This window comes from Astatotilapia calliptera, chromosome 11, assembly GCF_900246225.1.
Source record: "Astatotilapia calliptera chromosome 11, fAstCal1.2, whole genome shotgun sequence".
NCBI lineage: Eukaryota > Metazoa > Chordata > Actinopteri > Cichliformes > Cichlidae > Astatotilapia > Astatotilapia calliptera.
The window spans coordinates 9,619,385-9,642,715 of record NC_039312.1 but is presented as its reverse complement, the minus strand read 5'-3'; the positions used below and the strand labels follow the sequence as shown (position 1 = coordinate 9,642,715).

The following is a 23,331-nucleotide window of genomic DNA, read 5'->3' as shown; positions in this document are numbered from 1 at the left end:
ATTTGAACTGTGTTTTCCCCTGGCATTCTGGGAACTGTTTGCTCTCTTTCTCTGTGTTCAGAAAGAAAAAGGCTGTGTTCTTCATACATTTTTTAAAGTCTGGTGTATGCAAACCCAAACACATACAGTCATACACATAGACATACTTTCTCCTCTGCACTCGTTGGCACTTTCAGGGCCATTCTGTCAGTACCTGGACATCAGGTTTTTCTTGTTGTTGTTTTTAAAGGAAAAGGTCTACCGACTTGCCCCAATTTGTAAACACGTTTGGACGACATGAGCGCATTAGTGTCGGGTCTCTGTAAATTCAGTGCTGAGAAATGCCAAGAACGTGTATAACATGGCGCTCTGATGAAGCTGTCATCGATCAATAATTCATCACAACTTTGCTTGGCTATACAACCATCTCAATAAGTTTCTAAGCAAATCAGAAGAGAATAAAATGAAAGCAGAAAGCTAAGAAAGGAAACACACACGCACACACGTCTCGTCGTGTTTATATTTAAAGGCTTTCTTTCTTTCTAAAAATGCCACAACACACTTGGTCAGCACATTTAGATGGGACGAAGGGAAGTGGAAGACAGGAGCACTGGTGCGGGGGGGTGTGTGAAAAACAACTTTGTACAAGCACCTCTGGTTTGTTCTCATTTTGTTATTTAGCAGCATAAAGAAAGAGAAAAAAATTGCTTTGGCCACCATCTTGTGGTATTTCCTGCTAATCCCCACAACCTCCTGCTCAGCGGTGGTGCTGGTTTCTATGTTTGTGTGTGTGTGTGTGTGTGTGTGTGTGTGTGTGTGTGTTTGCATGTACATATGTGCACCTGCATGTGTGCTGGGGCTTTAGTTTCTCTTGTGTGGCCAAAATCTAAATCCATGCCAGGACAGCAATCCAGTTTGAAAACACAGCTCTAATCCTTTAACCTTCAGAACAAGAGAAGAGGGAAAAACAGCTGAAGGGCCCCACGTGGTGAGGCAGAGGGAGCAAGACAGACACCCAACTAAGACCAGACCAGGAGGCCACAGATATTCCTTCAGCCCGCCTGTCTCCTCAAGGGAGGAAAATGGATTTCTATTTCTGGTGGCTTGATATCACTGATCATGGTTCATAGCCCCCTTTCAGGGCCTGGAGTTAACATTGCGGGCCGATGTCAGGATGCGAACACTGATCAGAGCCAGAGAGATGGGTCCTGATGGCCTTCCAATCTGCCAAAGCTGTGATGGCTGCTTTGCTGATACCATCATACTAAATTCTATCACTGTCACTCTCTGTTTCTATCCAGAAGCACTCAGACTATGTGTTGGCACATCTTAGTGTGTACATTAGTGTGTATGTGGCTTTTTCAGCTGTCCGTGACTGACAAGTTATCTGATGGCATTGTGCTCTCTGTGATGTACTGTAGCTTAACCTCAATGATGCAGTCCCTTGAAAACTTGAGCAGCTGGATTTACAGGTGCAATGGCTAATGAGAAAATGAATAATGTCGCTTTGTATTTGTAGTGTAACAGTAATGGTAAAGTGACACATTTTGATCAACAGAAATGATAAGTGGCACTCAACATGAAAATAGGATTTTTGCTATTGGAGATCCAAATTTGAACATATCTCATTTACTAATATCAGTAAGACAACTTTTACCGACACCCTGCCAATGTTGGAATAGCTTAAACGCGATAAAAGCACAGTCTTGCAATAAATGTGCTTGATTTCCTTTCTAAGGTTGTCGTTAAAACCTTCTATTGGTCCGTTTACATGAACATATAATGGTGTAAGCAGCACACAAGTCTGTAAAGTAGTGCAGCCGTGTATCATAGCTTAAACCCACAAACTTGCAATTCTTCATCATTTTACATGCTATCAGAACTCTCCATCCTTTGGCTGCATTGATATTTATGCTGACAATAAATAAATAAAATGTTCCTCCTACTCTTCTGTGTCTGTATAGCCCCCAGCATATTCCTGGGGCCTCAGTCTAGGAAAGGAAATGCATAAACAAGAAAAGATCTGAAGAGACTTAGCCAGAGGCACTGACTACACAAACCCACTCACAGGGGCCCGCACACACACACACACACACACACAAACATATTGCATATGCAGTCCCCACTCCAGTCTCTCCCCTTCACACACGCAAATGTACACACTAGAACATTAATGGTCAGCAAACCAACTACTTAAAGTAATCAAAGGGTCCTGAATTCCTTGCTGATTTTTTTTTCTCTACCGACTTCTCAACAAACTTATTCAGAGTTTAACTTGAAAGAATTTACAAACGCATGACAGGAAGTGCATTTGCATGTGTGGGATTGGGGTAGATCACAGCTCCAGAGTGCAACTGCCATATTTTTTTTTTGTTCCATCTGTCTTTAAAGTCGTTTCTTGCAAGACAAATATAGTCGGTATGCAAACAAACATACAATGCATAAAGAAATCCAACATCCATAAGTATACACATAAATTAAAACCTAATATTTTTTGGTTCATTAACTGCAATCTGAGCAACCTGAGTTGAGTCAGAAAGCTCAATAGTCTTTTTTTCTCTTCACTGTTTACATAACCACAATAAAAATGAAATTATAAAAAGTGTGACCCAACAATGGAGTAGAACAGTCTCAGATAAAGGCATGTTTTCCAGAATATATGTTAAATTCAGGTTAATCTTACTTATAGTTGTTGTGCAAAGAGTTCACTCTGGATCTTCAGTATAATTCACCGTAAATATATAAACATGATGTTCCTTATGTGGTGGAGGAGGCTGTTTCATACAGTGCATTACATCTCCAGTGACAGGCAGTTTCCCTAGTCCTCCATACCATTAGGACCATCAATGTTGACAGAATCAATACCTGTGTTTTGGCCCCAGTGCCCCTGCCAGAGATAGCATGTCACTGCTGACAGACAAATATCAGCGCTTGGCCCTTTGACAGAGGGGAAATCATACTACTTTCCCTTTAAGATCATCCAACATGGTATTGATCTGCCCTGTGCTAATCATACATCAGAGCTGAATAAATGGCTCAGAGGCAAAAGTTCCATTGTTCACGATTGGGAGATGTAATAAAAAAGAGAGACATTTCTTTTATTGCTTGTAACTTGGGGCTAGTCACATAATCTTGCTTTGACGGGAAAAGACCTGGTTAGATTGAGGTTGGTCAGGATGTTGTTGCTACTTTTTAGTGATGATCCATCAGCTGAGCCAGGTTCTGATTACAGTTCATGTTGGTGTGTGTGGGAGGGGTTTATGTTCTGTGTTGGATGTAAAAGAGCAAATTACTATCAGATTACTTGTTTTACTTACTGTATACAAAAATTGGAACTCCAAAATTGCAGCAAGAGGGAAAACTGGAATTTGATATATGACTTGTGAGGAGTCTTCTTTAGATATGAAATGGATGTCCTTAGGGCTGTGCGATATATCATAATATTTTTTGGCTATATCACAATACATGATATATATCACTACATGGTTAAATAACCTCCAAAAACAAATGTTATTTTCAACCATATAGTGCCTAAAACTGCACTGGTATACACATTCAAACTGGATATTCAATATTTTTTTCCTACTTTCAATACAAAAAATCTGAATGAACTGAAATGTTGTTTTTAACCATTTTTAACCATAAGTTGCACTCAGAGGTTTTTCACAAATGACAATACTGTCACACTAAGTCAAAATAAAACAATTCAATTTAAAAAGGTGTATTTTGTGCTTATAACTTATAAAAATTGGAAAGAAAAAAAATGTGATGATCTCAAATTAGAATAATAAAGCCATTTTAACCATCATATGTGGTCGATATATATCGCCCACCCCTAGATAGCCTCCTACTCTTTCACATTCAGTCAAGTCAATGCCTTGCAAGGGCTGTCAGTTTGTTGCTAATGATTTTGCAATACTTTTTCATGGAAATACATATTTTCCTTAAGTAAGAATCCAGTCCATTCGAAGACTGTAAGTTATAACAAAGTGGTTTTCATACATATTATCAGTCATTTCTGTTAAGTGAAGGATGTCATTCCTTCCACCACCATTCTGTGTATGTTGTAGGACTAGCAATAAGTAGCTTTATCATACCTTCAGCTCCCAGCTGGTCAATAGTATCCCCTTTAATAACAATTTTAGAGTTGGCACAGGTGCTTCCACAAAGAATACTCTGTGAGCCAGAAGTGACAATATGGTGGAGAGCTAATGTATCAGTTAGCGCTATAAAGCCTAGTCAACAGACTGCATCCATAAGGTCTAATGGTGTATGGGTGCAGTGCACCAGCTAATTAGTGCATATTAGGAAAATTTAAAAAAAATGTATTCACTATTGTTTATAGCATAACTTCATTAAAATGATTAAAAAAGCTCCAATAGCAGGTTCAGGAATTTTAGTGATAAAGTCATGAGGTAAATAATCAGTAACAAGGTTAACACGTTAACTTTTCAGCTTATTCAAGACTAAGAACATTGATATATATGTGCACTCGTTTCATTTCAGGTTAGTAGAAGACTCTTCACTACTGTTTCGCTCCTCTTCTGTGCTATGTTTCTCCAACAATTTGTGTATGTGCTCTTTGCTTAATTTCTGTTCCCATTTCGTGTGTTATGGTAAAACAGAGATGCATGGAGTGAAGGGCACACAAGGAGAGACAGATAAAGTGAAATTAACGTTACTTGACTTTACAACAACTTATTTCACTTCTGCAAGTTTTAGTACATTTATTGTGATTGCAGCTGAGCTTGAACAGTTCCAGTCAAGTCATAGTTCAGTGGGTTTCAGTCACAGCAGTTTTTCAGGTTTTATTTTGTCTCCTGTTTATTAAAAAAATATATAACTTTGATAGTGTGGGCTGCTTCTATTGTGCATGTACTTGTGGTCCTATAAGGCATCTTTTGGGCCAGTTTGCATATGTGTAGTCATATTAAGACATGAAGGGATTATTGCCATGAGAAAGAAGCAAAAATTAAAACAGTCCAAATACATCATTTTAATGAACAGAGATAAGTTTAATTAATGCCAGCCAGAATAGGAATTTTAACAGTTAGAAATGTTGCTATGTGGCGATGGTTCCATAATTATTTCAAAAGCAGCTTCTCTTGATCTCCTGTTTCCTTCCATCTTTTCTGACTAGACCTACTCTGTTATCTGCACAATTTCATCAAAAACCACGCTGATAACAGACTGGAGAACTCAATTGACCTTGACTGTGTGTGGGAGAGTAGACACTTGTAAATTGAGGGGAAAAAAGGGCAAAGGAAACTGTTAACACTTACTGTCTGTCTATTCTGTTTTTTTGCAAATGACACACTTACATTGTTGTAATTGTAACAGAGCTGTGGGTCTGTTAAGATAAATTTTTTGGTGAAATCATTTGAGGTTAGACACGATACATTTTAAATGATAATAGAGTGCCCCTGTCAGTCTAAAAAAATCTTAGATGATGTTATGTTATATTATAACATGATCTACTGCTGATTAATGATTAGCTCAAACCCAATTTACATCAGTTTTTGTTTTATTCTTTTATAGCATTAATTAAGTTTCTCCTAATTGGTCAGACAAACATCCAGCAAAAAATAGTACATGGTGATTGTGTCTTTGTTACATTACTCTTACCATACCACCAGCCTGTTAAGGAATCATTACTTGAGAATATTTGGTCATACTATATCATTGCACCTATAATATAATATGTAATTTGCGCGGTTTATGTAGTTATTTATTTTAATTTAATTGGCATATTATTATTATTATTATTATTATTATTATTATTATTATTATTATTATTATTGTTACTGACCAGTCTATTTTGATTCACATGCTATCAAATACACTGTTTTGTCAAACTGTGTCTGACAAACAAGATTTAGAGAGATGCCAGTTGAGTCTATTCCACTCACACCAGTGCTTGAAAAGGACCTTATGGTGTGACATTTAAACACTGAGTGGGAGTAATTTTTCAAAATATAGAGTTAGCCGCAAAGAGGTATATTCTAACCCAAACCCCAGTCGTTTCCTATACCCTAACCATTTATGCTTTCGGTGATTAAACCCATTGTTTACATGTTGAACATGTAAAACTGAAAGTGAAAAGTTGTTGAAAATTAAATAAATTAGAGTGAAAGCCAAGTAAAACAAAGTTTATAAGACAAAGCTCACAAAAAAGTGCAAACTATGGTATTCTGTCTGAAAAACATCTAACGTATTTCATACCCATGCAGCCTCCACAAGCTTGATAATCAAGCTAGCAATTACATATATGGGACACAAAAAAAAGTAATTGTGAATCCTGAGTGCTACAACAGTTTTGCAGGTATGAACCATCATTGCTACGTAAGTGTCCAATGCTGCTGAAGAATTAAAGCAGCACTCACCATACATAACTTGGAGATGCTGTTGTGCTTTCTTATACATAAATAAAATATTTCATTATGCAGTGCATCTGTTAGGATGTCAAACATGTTCGTATAATTTATTCACCATTTATTCAAGCACTCTTTGAGGTGTCTACTTTCGAGGAAAGTACTTCAAAAAAAAGGATTAAACTTTAAGCATAGCTAAAACAACACAGTATCCATATGATATAAAGATACATATACAGAAACTGGTCTATAAATACACAAACGCACACACACATACATTTAATGGTTTCACTTTATTTTTACTGCTCTATATATTGTAGATACTCACTGAAAATGTCAAATATATTAACGCAAGATATAGAGAATTGTGTAGCAAATAAAAAATTGATAAATAACTCAAAATATATTTTATATTTTAGATTCCTCAAAGTAGCCACCCTTTGCTATGTTGACAGTGCTGCAAACCCTTGGCCTTCTCTTAGTGAGCTTCATGATGTAGTCACCTGAAATGGTTCTCACTTCACAGGTGTGCCTTGTCAGGATTCATTTGTGGAATTTCTTGCCTTCTTAATGGGGTTGTGACCATCAGTTATGTGACAGTCCATCACTACTTACTTACTTACTTCTATAATTACTACAAAGGGCGGCTATTTTGAAGAATCTTCAACATGTTTTGAGTTATTTCACACTTTTTTGTTTACTACATAATTCCATATGTGATCATTTGCCTTCATTGAGAATCTACAATAGTCATAAAAATAAAGGAAAACCATTAAATGAGAAGGTGTGTCCAAACGTTTGACTGGTAGTGTATGACAGCCTCTTTTACTAGCTTCTCTAGTGACTGACTTCTTTTTAAGGAACTCTAGACACCCCAGTAGAAGCTGCCAGCTGTCAATACAGTGGAAGAGTGCCAAATGTAAAAAATCGCAAACCTTTAGCCTGCCACACACAATCATGAGTCTCCTCAAAGAAAAACTGCTGACCGTTAAATTATTCATATTCACACTATGAATAAATAAAATAAACAGGCCCTGCTCTCAGTCTACAAATCTAGGAAGTATTTGCCCATTTAATCATCAAATTTTAACAGAAGCTGCAACACATTGCATAAGCACTCAGGACTCCTGGGACAGTTACAAACTTGACCAACTGCCAATAAGTGGTTGTGCCTAATTTTCAAGAGCCATTTGCCTCCTATCTAATTCCTTTTCCTCATATCAAGGCCCATAGTATAAAGCTTGTCTCTCCATCCGTCCCTAGATAATTAACTTGGCTTTGTTCTGAACAGCACACGCAAATCTATTTCTAATTAGCAAACAGCATCTAGAACTACTATAGGATATTTTAAAACACCTAGTAGTATTAGTAGCAGAGTGATAGTGCTTTTTTCCCCCACATGTACAAAATGTAGGTAAATCAATAGTGTCAGTAAGTCGCCGCCAAATAAAATTCACTCCACACATGCCTTGCAGCAAAGTCCCTAATAGTCCCCTTCTCTGCATGTAAATGACCTCCTGTTCTGGATCTTTGATTGCAGATCAATGACTGTTTGCTTTATTTCAGCATTCAGAGCTGGTGAACCACAATGCCACAGGGGCAAATGTTGAACAGAGAATTTACAGGTTTACTATTGAGCACTTTGAAACAATAAAGCTGCTAGTGAGCTATTAAACAAATGAGAAAATAAAGTGACTGCTGTGGACTGAGATTAACATGATAGATACAGTGTCGAAAGGTGTAATTATTCTTTACTGACACAAACGTTTAGCCCCCAGAGCGGAACAGTGTTTACCACAAATACTGCCACCACGCTTGACCTAATCAGTGGCTGAGATTTACCTGACTACACTGAAATACATTGCAGCTTATTTCTATGTTGGAGCTTATAATTTCTAGCAGTTCTCTCACTGTGTATGCTCATTTTTTTTTAAGTAACCAAGACTGTTCATAGTATTATAACTCCTAAATATACTATTATGATAACAAAAAAAGAAATAAGAAAACATGGTGAACCACAGCATCACACATATCCATAATTTATGGGGGACTTTGGTTCAATTTTTTGAGTTCTGGAGATTTAGACTGCATTTGATCATTTCTGTCCAGCATCTCTTTGTTACATTAACAGCAGACATAGCAGACAAGATCAAATTACACTTTGTTGCATTGTTGTGTTTTAATATGGCAATAGTTAGTATTGTAATAGAAGTGCAAGTTACTCATGCCATGTTCCCCAGTATAACCACAAGTACTGGCTTTTGAATTCGACATTTGGAATGCATGACCAAAATCAATCCAAATTACCCCAGAATGTTGAATTGTGATTCTTTAGACCAAAATTAATCCACAGTTCTTTGTAAATGAGCGACACTGTGAACAATCGCAATGATTTTCAAAAGTTTTCATGATCCTTAATTAATTTAAGCCATATATGAAGTATATATGTTTTAAATACAGTGCCATCTGAGAGCCTGGAGCTCATATTCTCACCACATATAACGAAATCCCCAATTTCTTTGCAGTTTTAGATTGAGAAAGGTTATTCCTACACTACTGAACTAATTTATCTCTTTTATGAAGCGGTGAAACAGAGTTACAGTGTTTAACTGTGGCTATACATAATGTTTCTGGTTGATTGCTATAAGCAGAATGAACTACTGACCACCAACAATAAATTTTGTCCCTGACCAAGCTTCTAAATTTGATTTCCAGATGCAGTTACTTGGACAGATCAAATTTCTCTTTCTGGTTGTGAAGACAGGAGATGCTAAATACATATCTGGTGAATTACTATTTCAAAATCATAGCTTTAAAATTCTGCTTTGTTCAAAAATAGTCCGAGGACTCACAATCGCTATGACCATACCTAATGTAGGATGGATGTGTATAATTACAAGGTGGGGGACTCCACAAACATATACGTAAATGCACAACCAGACTAGCAGGGACAATAGAGGACAGACTTAGCCATTACTGCCAATTCCTGACTGCAGAAATATGGCAATCTGTATATTGTCCTGCCAATGTATTAAAGCCATGAGCTGCATTCCAGGTCTTGATTATGTGTGTACATGTACCACTGTCTATGCATGCGAGTGTATGCTGTACATATTGCATTGTTGGCACACATGTATTCATGCACTGATGTGTGTCTCTTAGTTATGTGTGTATAGGTGAGCGTGCATATTAGTTTGTAGTCCTGCTTGTGCGTGTGTGTGCTCTAGCTGGCATGTCAGCTGATGTCCCCAGTAATCCAGCAGTGGGCCTGTTGTGGATTAGTAGCAGGCTCCAGGGGATGGGAATCCCATTCCCGTTTACAGCTCTCCCTGGCAGGAAGAAAGGCAAGGATGCCTTCTCTCCCCTGCCTTCACACCAGTTGGAGCCTGAAGGTGTGTATGTTTGTGTGTGTGTGCCTGAGTTTTTTTTGTGTCTCTGTGTGTGAAATGGATGCTTGTGGATGTGTGTGATGTGTGTATGTTGTTTAAGATTAATTGGAGTTTTCTTCCAGTCTTATTAGATTACATTACATCTATTTTACACAAGCACAGATTCAGTTGGCAGCAAGGTTATACATGAAGAATATTTTGAAAAGTTTTTAATCTAGCATCACTCATATGTGTTTTTATTCAACATAAAATTTTGGTGACTGTAAAAAAAATGCATGCAATTTTATGTAAAAGTCACTTTCTCGTGTTGTTGCCACCAAAGCAGAGTTATACAAGTTCCTTTTCCCTTCTCCTAATACAAAATGTCGCTTCCTTTTCTTGCTCTTTCTGTGGACAGAAAATGCTGTATCTATCTGGGGATGTCTCAGAGATACTCCTGCAGAAACGTCACAGATGGGTGGCGATGTTTTCATAATGTCCACCTCAGACACGCAAATTACGTGGCAACAACAAAAATTTTCCTCGCAGTTGGACTTGTCATGCAAAAACCATCCAACACAAGAGTTGACCTCGTGAACTTTGAGATACAAATTCACCTTCTCCCCTGTGACAACTTAAATGCCACCTTTCTTCCATCCAGAGAAACAAAAAAAACAAAGAAAAACATTTGTGTGTGTGTCTGTGTGTGTGTGTGTGTAACTGGGACTTGCAACTTGATAGCACAACAAAAGAGCTGTGGTGGCAAGTCCCCACGCAGACATTATATGTCAGCATCACCGTCATACTGTTAGCTGTCCCAACTGTACAAAGCCATCCTCAATCAGGGCACCTAACCAAGGTCAGCCTGGATTAGCCGTTAGTAACCCTATCAGGTCCAGCACAATGATTACAAAGCCCAGTGACACTGGCTGTCAGCAGACTCTTTCTAGGCAACCCTATCTGCCCGACCCTTGGCTACAGAGCCACTGGAGAGGGTTAGTCCATTTCAAATTGTTCCCCCTTTGTGTCTCCCTTTATTTCCCCCTTTGATTTTCGGCAACTCATTTCGTTCATCAATCAGTCTGTCTGGATGTGTGTGTGTTTGAAACCCATGCTGCACATAATTCCTATAATTTGTGGATTCTTTTTTTTTCTTCTTCCTCTTCCACATAGCCCATTCTTTGTGTTTGTTACTTCTGAAGCCAAAAGCCATTCCACCTAAATCCCCCAGCCTGCAGATGAATGAGCCCTGTAGCTTTACGCTTTATAGACCACATAACAAACTCTGAAATGATCATTTGTAAAATGGAAATAGTAAGAAGACTTTCATATCTAACAGTTTTGGTTTAATCATCGTGTGACTTGTTTAAATTCTACTCTGTGTCGTATACTACTTCATGTTGAATATTCTGAATTGGTGAGACAGTGTTTAGTGAAGAACCTCTATTCTTGCAGTTTGCAGCACAGCACTTGGGAGGCATTTTCCCCATGAATTAGATAGCAGCCGCATTGTTCGACATGTCTTACTAACTCAGACAGCATGTCAAAATAAAAGCAAAATAAAGACTTGTGTTTCAGTACAAGCACAGTTGTTGTTTCCCTGCTTTTCTTTCTCTTTTTTTCAGGAGGAATTACACTTCAAGCCCATCGGTTTACTTCTTCACTTTTCCTGCCTGAGAACAGTTTCCTCCAACATGCATGTCAGTTAGCAGCATGTCAGACAAATCAAACCTATAAAGAAAGAGCTTTCTACTGATTTAGTTTCTTATAAACAAGAAGAACAGCAACAACAGCGCTAGCAGCATAATGTATTTGAAGCAACGTGGCAACCGATGTTCTCCACTTCAGCACATCAGAGGCGTCCCTGTTTCAGTCACCCTAAAGGTACCCGTTTACAAAGTGATAGGGCTTAGGGTTTTTAACTCGGGGCGAGGGTCTGATTTGAAACCCCCTTTGCTGCCAAGCACATGGACGGCTGCTGATTAGAAGAGGGTTGGCAGCAGTGGGCAGATGCCAGGCGGGGAGAGAGACGACGGCCTGTCGCCAGCCTGCCACCCAACCCCTCACATCAGCCATGAGTTGCCCCCTCCCTTACTGACCCCTCCCCCTCAATGTACAAAAAGAAAAAGGGAACGAGACGAACTGTAGTAGCGCATCAAAATTCAACAATTGTGACACACTGACAGATAAACAAAGTCGTGTACTTCAGCATTTTGGTTTTTTGTCATTTTTTGGGTTGTTTTTTTTCAAACTGATCTCGGGAGTTTTGAGGAGTTGTTTTGATCACATAAAGCTCAAGTCTGCTCAGCTAACTAAGTTGCTCAAGGAAAGATCACAATGCAGTTTTTCTGCTTTCCTGTGCACACCCACGCACAAACATGAGCATAAAAAACACACATATGCTGTACTTTGTGCAAGCTTGGGATACTATACATTCTTTCTCCAGCCCACAGAGAATAAAATATTTTGAGCTTTTTTAACGTGTTTCTAAATTTGGGATTATAAATGTTGTTAGAGCATATTACGCTGTTTTTTTTTTTTTAATGACACAAGATTAGATGAGCAACAATGACTGCCCAAAGTACAAAATCACCAGTATGAGTCCAAAAGAGACAGACCACAAGACAAAAGCTGCTTTTCAGGGAGGACAAACTCAGTGCACTCTGCCTTTAATCATTCTGCTATATTCCAGACTCAATTGATTTTACATCAGCTCAATATGACTACATAACAAGTCCATTTCTAGCTCTTGCCATGCACCTAGAGCTACGGATAATTACAGTAAAGGAGATACATCCATATTTCTTCATTTATCCAGCTGCAGCTAACTCTTCCCCTAAATGTACACAATTAGTGAACACAAGCCTCAATAGTTGCTTTCATTGCGCACCATACAAATCAAGTTTACAGCAGCCATATCCCAGAGGTTCAAGAGTGTATGAAAAATTAGAAATCAATATTAATTTAGTCATTTGTGTTGAGAACAAATATCATGACATAAAGGCTTTATCCTTTAGCTATTTAGTTTAACTCTGAGCAATTTACTCTATGAAAAGAATTAGCTGCTGGTAATCATTGTTACAAGTAACTCTGCCACTTCATTGTTATTTAAAGGTAAATTTTGTTGAGGGGAAATACTGGGAGAGAGGAAATCAATAATTGTTTCTTTTATTCATAAGGGAAGAGAAGATTTCTTATAAAATATCACCTGATATTAGGCTATCATCAGTGAGCAGAGACAATACAGCTACTTTTAGCCTTTAAACAATCATTTGCAAAAGCATCAGTTAGTTAGGCCTGAAGTCTATTTTTTTTTATAAAAAGGTATTGAATAATAAAAAGAAACACAAAACATATTTTTTGTGTATTATGCTTTTGTAATTATTAATAAAAGTAAAGATAGCACAGGTCTCGGCATCACAGCAATGCAAATAATTTGAAATAATGTATATGGTCCGTGGAAATGGTGTTCAGGTACTTTTATAATGGAGTCAAGTAAACTGGCGATGTGTTCAGTTCATATTGAAAGGTCCACATCATTTTCCTCTCTGCTTCTGTCTGACCTCATGCTTTTCTGTTCCTCTTCACTACTTTAATTTCTGTTGGATCTATAAGGTCTTTCTCTGCCTGTCTCTCTCTACCTCATCGCTCTGTCTATGTATCAATCATTTCATTCCCATCTCCTGTATCTTTATCAAGTTGGGACTAAAATATCTTTGGAGCCTTTCTGAAACTGAGACCTGGAATGCACTACTGTGGAGTTTAACATGCGCCCACATAGACACACACACTCTCACAGACACACAAACTTATGCACTTTAACCAGCTATAACAGGTGTACTTTCACAATACCAAATAGACACAGACTTGCATTTACGATTTAGATGCACGTGCATATAATTTAACCATCGTATATGCCTTCAGATATAAAGCCTCACAGACCATGCATACATATACACACTTGTTGGTACAGTACTAACAGTTAGCCCATGCCCTGTGTGTAGAGGAGACAGTGCCCCCTGGTGTGGGCCACTCAGTACTCCCGGTCAATAATATCTTGACCCGATCTATTTTGAGAGCACTCATTTACTCTTCTGCGATTGATTACTCCTGCCTGAAACATGGAAACCAACTGCATGTGCAGAAAAAAAACACAAGCCGTTCTGTAAAATTCACATAGATCATGAAATAACTAAGGATGTAGTAAATAATCTGTAGTTCTGTAATCTATTAAACAATATATATCTTTGTCAAACAATAAAACAATTTAAAAAGGTACCTATAGTAAAACTTTACTTATATTACTCTTATTTTGTATGTATTTCCGGGAACAGAGTTTTTAAAAAGTGTTCTAGAGGTCCAGCTACTATGGAATTTTAGGACAACAATGTTAGGTCGTGTCGATTTTAAGAATAATCAAATGTAAATTTCTGTTGAAAAAAAATGAGAGCAATACAGCATGTGGTTAAAATCAACAAATGGTAAATTGCCTGCCTTATGCTATAACTGTATGTAACGGTATAGTTATATGGTGTTATAAACAGTATTAAAATGTGAAAATACACATTTTGGGCAACACTATGTGTAAGTGATTGATTTGTTCACTTTTTTCTTTAAAAAAAATATGTTTAATGATTAAATATATGGACACTTTGAGTAATTTATAACAAATAGTTGTTATTATTTTTATTAGTATTGGTAGTAGTACCAGTAGTAGTAATATCCACATATATAGTATTAATCAAAATTTACTTCTTTTACATTAGATTTTATGTTAATTAGGTGTGAGGCCTATATATAAATTATTCACATGCTAACAGGCCACCTGTTATAGACGAATTAGTACAAGTGAAATAAGTTAAACTGATGCCCATATAAATGCACAAACAGATCACAAAACATCACTATTTCCCAGTTATTATGCCCCCAGAACAGACTGTTTTTACAACACAATGCAGCGAAGGAATAAGTAACTTATTAGATGAATACACATTCATTTGAACCAATCCAGGCTACACTTTTTTTCCGCCAACAGCTGCCACCTCGACTGTCTGTTCCAAAACTGGTTTCAGGTTGTCGCCACGGCGTGTTGTATCTCTTTTCTCCAACAGAGGTCATAATGCGTGTAATCACAAATGACTATGCATTAATTAGCAAGAAGACAGACCTAAGTGCACACAGATATACTACAACGCGTACAGGTGAGCATCCAAACGCACTGACCAAGTAAACAAGCTTGGTTGGAGTTGGTGGTTAATCTTGGTGTCTGCATAGAGGAAACACCGCCCTTGATGAAGCGACAACAGACCACAACCTCCTATGTAATTACTGGTGATGAATGAAATTGTAATAATAAGCGGAGGCCATGTAGATGCGCTAAGTAGTGAAACTTCGGGAGCGGTGTACGCCTCCCGCAGGCCAGAGCGCGCACTGCGTGAGGAGCGCCTACATATCGGAGTACACATACGTTCATGGATGTGTCGGTTTGTGAACTACAGGCAAAATAACCAGCTTCAAGTGGAGAGCATTGGCCATTTTATACTCTCGCTCCTGTTCGATCTCCCTCCTCAGCCTTTCCGTTGTTATTGGATTGGATTTAATCACACAGACACCGTGTACCACAGTCAACTTAGTTTTAAAGCAAAATAAAACGACAAGAAAAAAAGTACTGTCAGTAAAACAGATGAACTTTTATTTCACCGCCCTTTCTGCGCATGTCATGTGCTGCAAAAATACTCAGCCTAAGAAGCCAATTAAATTGGATTTAACCGTTTTTGAAATAATGAAACTGAAACGGACGTTGCGAGTCGACTGTATAATCATGGTGAATTTCTCTTGAAACAAATGGAAAATGAGCTATAACTGCGAGGCTTGGACTTAATAATTTGGGATCACTATAACATTTAGTTGGAGGATATGTCTGATACTAAGGGGGTGAAAAAAAAGTTTTAAATAGCCTCATTCCAAGTCAAACGTCTATTCATAGGACGGACGGACGCTACGATTTGCCGTGTGGATTCTTTGGTTATGTTCCGAGGCTCCATTTCTATCAGACAGAAAGGGGGCGGGGATGGGATATTCAGATGAGCCGGAGTGACAGCTCCTGTTTCCCCCAATGCTCTGTGTGTCTGAAACTCCACTGGCTCGTTCCCTCCTAACTCCTCACTTCATAGTGCTGCGTACTAAAAACATCGGACGCTAGGGGATCAAGACGCATGCCACATTGCCTCTATGTGGGCACTTTAACAGATCTTTCGGGGGGTTTTTCCCAGTAAGGGGGCAGTGGAGGGAGGCCTTTTTTTATTTTCAATCTCTGATGACTGTTTGCACGGCTGATTATTGAGTTGATTGTTTATTATTTTGGCCGCTGTTGTCCGCCGCCTTGTGCGTTTTTTTTCCTCCCCCTTTTTGGATTCGGCGACCTAACGCGCGCTCACCAATGTCCTATCCTCAGGGTTACCTCTACCAGCCCCCGGGCTCTCTGGCGCTGTATTCATGTCCGGCTTACGGGGCCTCGGCTTTGGCCGCCCCGCGGAACGAAGACTTGGCGAGGTCGTCGTCTGGCTCAGCCTTCAGCCCATATCCCGGGTCAGCTGCTTTCTCCGCTTCGGCCGGTGCAGGCTTCTCCACTCCACTGTCATACTCCACGGATCCAACCACGGGATTCCCATCGTACATGGTAAAACATCTTCTTTGTGTTTCTTTATGATAAAGCTTCCGAGAAGGCGATTGTCGGCGTTTTAAAGTCGCAGGCGAACAGCGCCGATAAATCGGTTTGCGTTTTCTTTTCTTTTTTTTTTGTCATGATTCACTCCACAGAAAGTAGTTGCGGAACTTTACCATGGAGTGCTATACATTCATATCTGGTGGCCTCCTAGAGGGGTCCTCGCTATAAAAATCTTTGACCCCCTTGGCTTAAATGGGATTTCTGATCGTGAGCCGCAGATTGGAATGGCTTTATTGACGCTTAACACTTCCTGCGCGGTTAATTGTATAAAATGGAATACCTAGGATTGCCTTTTAAGCGTCTGGCTTCTAAGCATCGACTTTATGCGCCATAGAAATCGAATATAACACAAACTATGACCCTTTTCTTCATCAGCCACGCACTAAAATCAGGAATGGATGGGGTGGTATAATTCTTGGTTAAATAAACTAAATTTTAACACGAAAAGCATGACTCGCAATGTTAATGACACAGGGCACCTCAAGCGTTCTAGGAAAGGTGCACATCAAGTGATTCGCTAATGGGATTTCTAATGCTGCAAAGAGACGATATGTTAACACATTGGAGCTGCCACCATAAACAAAAAGCAGCCACTGAAAGGAAATGAGTTGGTTAATAGGTGATTAAAGAAAATTAAAATTTCCTTTTTGTTATCTTAACTGCTATATAAAGGGGAACCCTGTTATTAGTTAATCCGATAATGATCCTAACCATTAGTTAACCATTACTCCTCGGCTTTTTGTGGCCTGCTTTTGCCCACGATGTGTTCAGCATGCCTGTTTACAATTAGTCCTTTTTGATTCAACCCGACAAGTGGGTTAAACCATAACAACAATAACAACAATAATACTTAAACAATTAGTTATTATTTATGCTTTGTTTATATGAAACAGTCCACTGCATTCCGAAATCCTGCGACGATATTTAAATCACTTTATAATATATAATTGATATAAAATGAAGATAAAATCTGGTACTACTTTTATATTTGAGTCCCGTCATTTTTCACTTGTTTGGACACGTTTTTCAAAAAGGAATGGTTATAGGCCTACTTTTTTAAACACTGTTGAATAAAGCATGTACAGTTATAGCTACTTATGATGTAATTTTTGTCTTATCATTTATTATTATTCGTCAAAATGTAAAGTTTATATATACATATAAATTTGTAATGTCCAACGTATAGGAAATTGTTTTTCAATATAAGTCACTTTGTACAAGCCACATTAATGTCAATTTTTTTTTTATTCTTTTTAATGTCAGTCTAACTCAGCTCAGCTCTTGACTTTTTCTTTCTTTCTTTTTTCCTCCAACTTTTATCCAGTCCTCTCCATACGACGCGCACACCACAGGCATGGCCGGGGCGTTGAGTTATCCCCCTTACGGGAGCCCAGGATACCCCTTCCAGCTCAACGACCCGGCTTACCGCAAAAATGCCACCAGGGACGCCACGGCCACCTTGAAGGCCTGGCTGCAGGAGCACAGGAAGAACCCGTATCCGACGAAAGGAGAAAAAATCATGCTGGCAATTATCACCAAGATGACCCTGACGCAGGTCTCTACTTGGTTCGCAAACGCTCGGAGGAGGCTCAAGAAGGAGAATAAGATGACATGGGCACCCCGGAATAAGAGCGAAGACGAGGACGAAGAAGACGGGGACGGCGAGAGGAAAGAAGTGGAGCGCTCAGAAAAAACCCTGGATAACAGCGAGGCTTCAGCGGAGGATGAAGGTGGGGTATTATCCGGCGACCAGGTCATGATCAATTCAGAGTTGGATGGGAAGGAGGGGGTGCCCATTTTATTTACTTCACAAGTTATGTGCTGCACTGCTGCTTTATGTCAAAATATCATAGAGATGAAATTATAACTCAGTTACGTGAATTATAGTTCTAACACACACACACACACACACACACATATATATATTTTTAAAATTAAAATGTGTTTGCAAGACAGTCGAGTCCACGAACTATTTAGGTAGCCACGTTGATTGATATCAATTTTTAATGAAAAACGAGGTTCTAAGACTCAAGCTACACGTAATGACCTGTTAGAAGGAACATTTTATTTTCTTAAGCGTGATTAATGACAGGTCACTGGCAAGCAGACACCGAGCATAGCAGTAGCCATAAGTGGTCTCAATAAAACTAGACTGTTAATATTGTTACGATGAAAACGTCGACGTGCATGATTATGTAAAAAAAAAAAAAAAGAAAAAAGACAGTACAATTGTTATGGTATAAAATATACATTAAATCCAGCCTACTTTATAAATGATGCATGTACCACTATTTAAGTAAGGCTGGCTGTAAAGTATTAACGATTAATGGACTTTATAAGTTTTATACAGTTTACTTTTGAGACTTTCTCACTTTCTTTAACATTTCTAACCCTTTTCCATTTATTTGCATGCTCGTCTTAGGCATCAGCTTGCACGTAGACACCCTGACGGACCACTCCTGCTCGGCAGAGTCAGACGGGGAGAAGGTCTGTGTGGGCGAGCTTGGCTCGGAACAAGCCGGCGACAAATGCGAAGAGGACGGCGAGGACCCAAACCGCGACCAGCGGGCTCAGCTTTCACCTAAACCCGTCACGTCATCGCCACTGACCGGAGTAGAAGCTCCAGTTCTCAGTCATCACCATCACCACCACCACCACCACCTCCACCATCTCCACCACCTCCACAGCCAACGCGAGGATTTAGCACGGAGCCTCGTCAGTAGCAACAATATTAACACCAATAAATCCTCCTCATGCCTTGACAACAGGCCTTCTTCGGGAGCGCCTCCTAACCCCACGGTCAAACCCAAATTGTGGTCGCTGGCGGAAATTGCTACCTCGGACCAAAAGCACCAACATCAGCAACAGCAACTGGGGCAGTCAACTGGGCAACCAAATTGCCCCTCCTCCAGCGGTGGACTTCTCACTTCCCCAACGCCTTCCGCAGCCTCCCCGGCTGCCAGTTCGCCCTCCCTCTACCCGCCCCCCTCCATCCTCGGAAGACCTATTTATTACACTTCACCCTTTTATAGCAATTACACAAACTATGGCAACTTCAGCCCCCTGCAGGGTCAAGGGATCCTGCGGTACACTAATTCATCTGGAGTGAGTCTGGCTGCTGCCGCCGCCGCCGCTGCCGCTGCTGCTGCAAACGAGGGTCTCAGTTCTTCTCAGCAGGCTCTGGAGGCCAGCACAAACCCCAAACACAGGCCAGACTCTCCCCTCGTTAAAAATAATCCAAACCAGATTGTTGTTGAGCAGCAGCAACAGCATTTCAGAACCGCAAATTTAGAAGCAAAGAAAGGTACGTAAAATATGACGCGGTAAAAAAAAAAATCATAATAATTAAAAAAAAGAGAGAGACTAACTTATGAAAACTTATTTAATCTAGTGTTGAGTCCTAAATTTGTATTTTAATTCAACCCTGTAAGGAAATGGCGCCACGCTGGAGGTAAAATGAGCTCACTTGTTTCCAATGCAAACTAACTGGTTTTCTTTTTCACTTCCATGTGTCACTGCAATGACACCAAAGCATGATCTGAACTCTTTAGCCTTGTTTCGGGAAAGAAAAAAACAAAAACAAACAAAAAAAAACAAATAGCACCAAAACAGAACAAATTGAAGCCTTCATATTCAAGCGATCTTTTACAAGAAACAGCTAACACGACGTGATTTTTCATTTGTGCTAAGAAGAGTACATTTTAGGACTGAATATGAGACTAAATGACTTATTAAGTTGGACATTTTTCAGCGCAGTAAGGAAATGAACGCGCACTATGGCCTGTTATTCGTTTTCATTGCAGTAATCTCCCGGAGTAATCAATTTATAATTGCCTACCAGCCCTTAAAAAAGAAAAAAAAACTACGCATATTTTGATCTTTCCGATGATCCCACGGGATCATAAGAATCCGGTGACGGGGTTTCTATTTGCAACAATCTTGCCTTACAAAGCAGTAGGGATATAACATACAAGCCAATTGCAAACAAAACTTACAAGATCGCGTCTACAGATACACATTAAAACAACACTATGAAGGACGGGCCTGAAATAAGCTTATCCATGCGCTCAGACACGCGCGGGCGCGCGCGCACACACACACACACACACACACACACACACACACAGTAGGCACCCTGTGAATCCAATAAGCAGACAAAATGTTGCCATAGTTTTGAGCAGGAATCCTATTTTTAATGCTTCCTGTGTGTGCGCGCGCGCGCAGCGGGCCCAAGACCTTATCTTTCAACCTGGAATAATTCTAATTACACAGAGTCAGCCAAAAGCAAACAAATGAGTTTGTTTGCTGTGTGCAGTCATCGTGGAACTTCACGTTTTCAAATGTCACTTAGGTAGCTGTGGTGGTTACTTTCCTTGCGCACATTTAAAGCTTTCCCTACATGCCGACGAATAGCTTAAGGACGTTTTAGTAGCAGTATAAGCAGAGACCCCCCCCCCCCCCCCCCCCCCCTCATTTTTAATGAGCACTTGCAGTATAGAGGTGTTTTTGTTCATGTTTTCTGTGGTGGTGGACGAAATTGATCATTTGATCGTGTGGGACTTTTTTTAATTTCCATGGTCTGCAGGTAGGTGTCACAATTGCTTTGACTATAAAACGACAAAGGACGCCACCCCTTAGCCTCACGTTTTAACCCACATAACCTTTACTCCAAATCGGATCTGGTGCCACCATTTAGTCGGAATGACAGCTGCTACCGCTTTCTAAGCCCCACGCAGACTGGGACTTTTTCTTCAGCTCACGTTTGTCAGAATGTTATTGTATTATTTCCGCCGTTCTGTTTGAGGCAATTTGGACGACAATTACATATGCTGGTTTGAAACCGATCTCCCATTATATGTGATTTACATGTTATTTCTCAGGTTCCTCTAGTTTGCTTATTTGCCACGGTATATTATTTCAGTATATATTTACGTGTGAAAATAAAAACTAAAATTTGGCCTGAAACCGAGGTGTCTTGGGGACGCAAAGTGGACCGAATTGAACTGAAGTGAACTTGAGGACTTCAAAGTGGAATAGCCTACATTTGATATTTATTTTTTTAAAAGGATGGCGAAACGATGCCTATAATTTATGCAAGTTGTATTGCAAAAATGGGAAACTGACATCGTCCGTTTGTTTTGTAAATATATATACATACATATATATATATATATATATATATATATATATTATGGACGGTTTTTATTTGAAACGCATTTGGGAAAAAGGCGACCCAATCTTGTTATCAGGAGTACTTTTACTAATTTATATCTTTGAATGTAAATAAAATCAAAACTCGCTGGTAAAGATATACTGGTGGGGTATTATATCCATTATTCAAATGAGAAAATATTAAACTGTTTTCCCAACTATTACATTCATCTTTGGCAGTCTTTCTTTTAGTCATAACACTGTTTAACCCTGTTGCATTTTTTATTCCTTTTTTTTATTATTCTTTCTGCTCATTATTCTTTTGTTTTGTCAGTTGCAGATGGGAGATGTTTGATGAATCTCACTTTTCATGAAGATTATGAGTTCTCACAGATTGCACAATCCATTCTTTCTAAATGGACAATCATTTTCTTTTAAAGCGTCTGGTCAGGGGATCTCCCTCGGTCACATATTCAGGACCTTGATGGGGATAAACGAGATGCTTATTTTATTTCATTTTTCTCCCAGCTCCCCTCTCCCTGCCACACATTTATTTTTCAGTGTGATTAATACAGCCGTGGGACGCATCGGGCATTATGGGCTCCCAGCGGGGCCGTCCCTGGAGCTTTTTAGCCTGGTTCAGGATGGGTCAGCACTGCCTGCTTCATTACAGCACGGCATTGAGCAATCCATAAAAGTCTATCTAAGCATCTGCCAGCTCCAATGGGCTGTGTGATGGGCCCTAATCGGACAGGCTTTTCACTGCTTTTCATCATGGCTGGATATTATATCACACAGCTAACTGAACAAATTAGAAAGAAAAAAGGTAGTCTTTAGTTATTATTATTATTATTCTAATTATTAATTTAAATATTTTTTCACCTTATTGTGATATAAGGTATGAAATACTCAAATATACAATATTGACATCCTCCAAGAAGAGGCCTCCATCATTGCTCCCAGCTAGACTAAAAGCTAATCCTTCATTTTCCAGTTGAATTTGTGCTTTGGAGCAGTCCAAATGTCATGGGACCCCCACCCCTCCCCATACCAACGACGTAATATTTAGCTGCTACCAAGGGAGCAGTGGAGGGTAAACCTACCTTAACTCACTTAGACCACCTTTTAAGTTAAAACAAGTCTTTGTGACATAAATGCATACTTTGCTCAAAGAGTAAATAGTGTTACACTCCCAGGATGGTGTAAAAGTCACCTTTGGATTATTCATGAAACCATCACTATTTTTTTTCAGGTTCTTTGGTTCATCAGTGCTGTGAATTGAAATATTTTATCATTTACCTCTACCTCACTAACAGACTGCTGCAGTAGACGGAAGACATGAATGTTATAGCACCTGGCCAGTTTCTTCCTCAGTCAAAATGCTTTCATTAGCAGCTGATTTATTGAAATACACACTTTATTCTCAGGTGGGCTCCCCCAGGGACGCGCACTGTTGTCAAATAGCACCGGAGGCAGTCTCGAGAGCACATAGGGGCCCTGCCTCTCACTCGCTTTTTCTTTCTGTCACCTGCTGCTGCTCCCTTCAAATGTCAACATTTGCTTGCAATAAAAAAGTGTTATTGTTTCATTCAAAAAAAAAAAAAAAAAGAGAAAGTGCTCGGCAACCAGTCACCTTTGAACACATGAAAAGAAACTTCCACCCCTCCTCTTTGTTTGACTGAGAGCAACGGCAGGTGAAAATAGGAACAAGGCGGCCATTGCACATGACAAATTT

General features: G+C 39.3%; 1 protein-coding gene across 1 annotated transcript; it reads left to right on the top strand.

Annotated features, from left to right (window-relative positions):
* The first annotated feature begins 15,844 nt into the window (after positions 1–15,844).
* irx2a (iroquois homeobox 2a) lies at positions 15,845–21,826 on the top strand. The gene is made up of 3 exons (XM_026185808.1): positions 15,845–16,397; positions 17,770–18,175; positions 18,868–21,826. Exons 1-3 carry the CDS (start codon positions 16,158–16,160, stop codon positions 19,755–19,757), a joined length of 1,536 nt encoding a protein of 511 aa, XP_026041593.1. The 5' UTR covers positions 15,845–16,157; the 3' UTR covers positions 19,758–21,826.
* Positions 21,827–23,331: the final 1,505 nt, after the last annotated feature.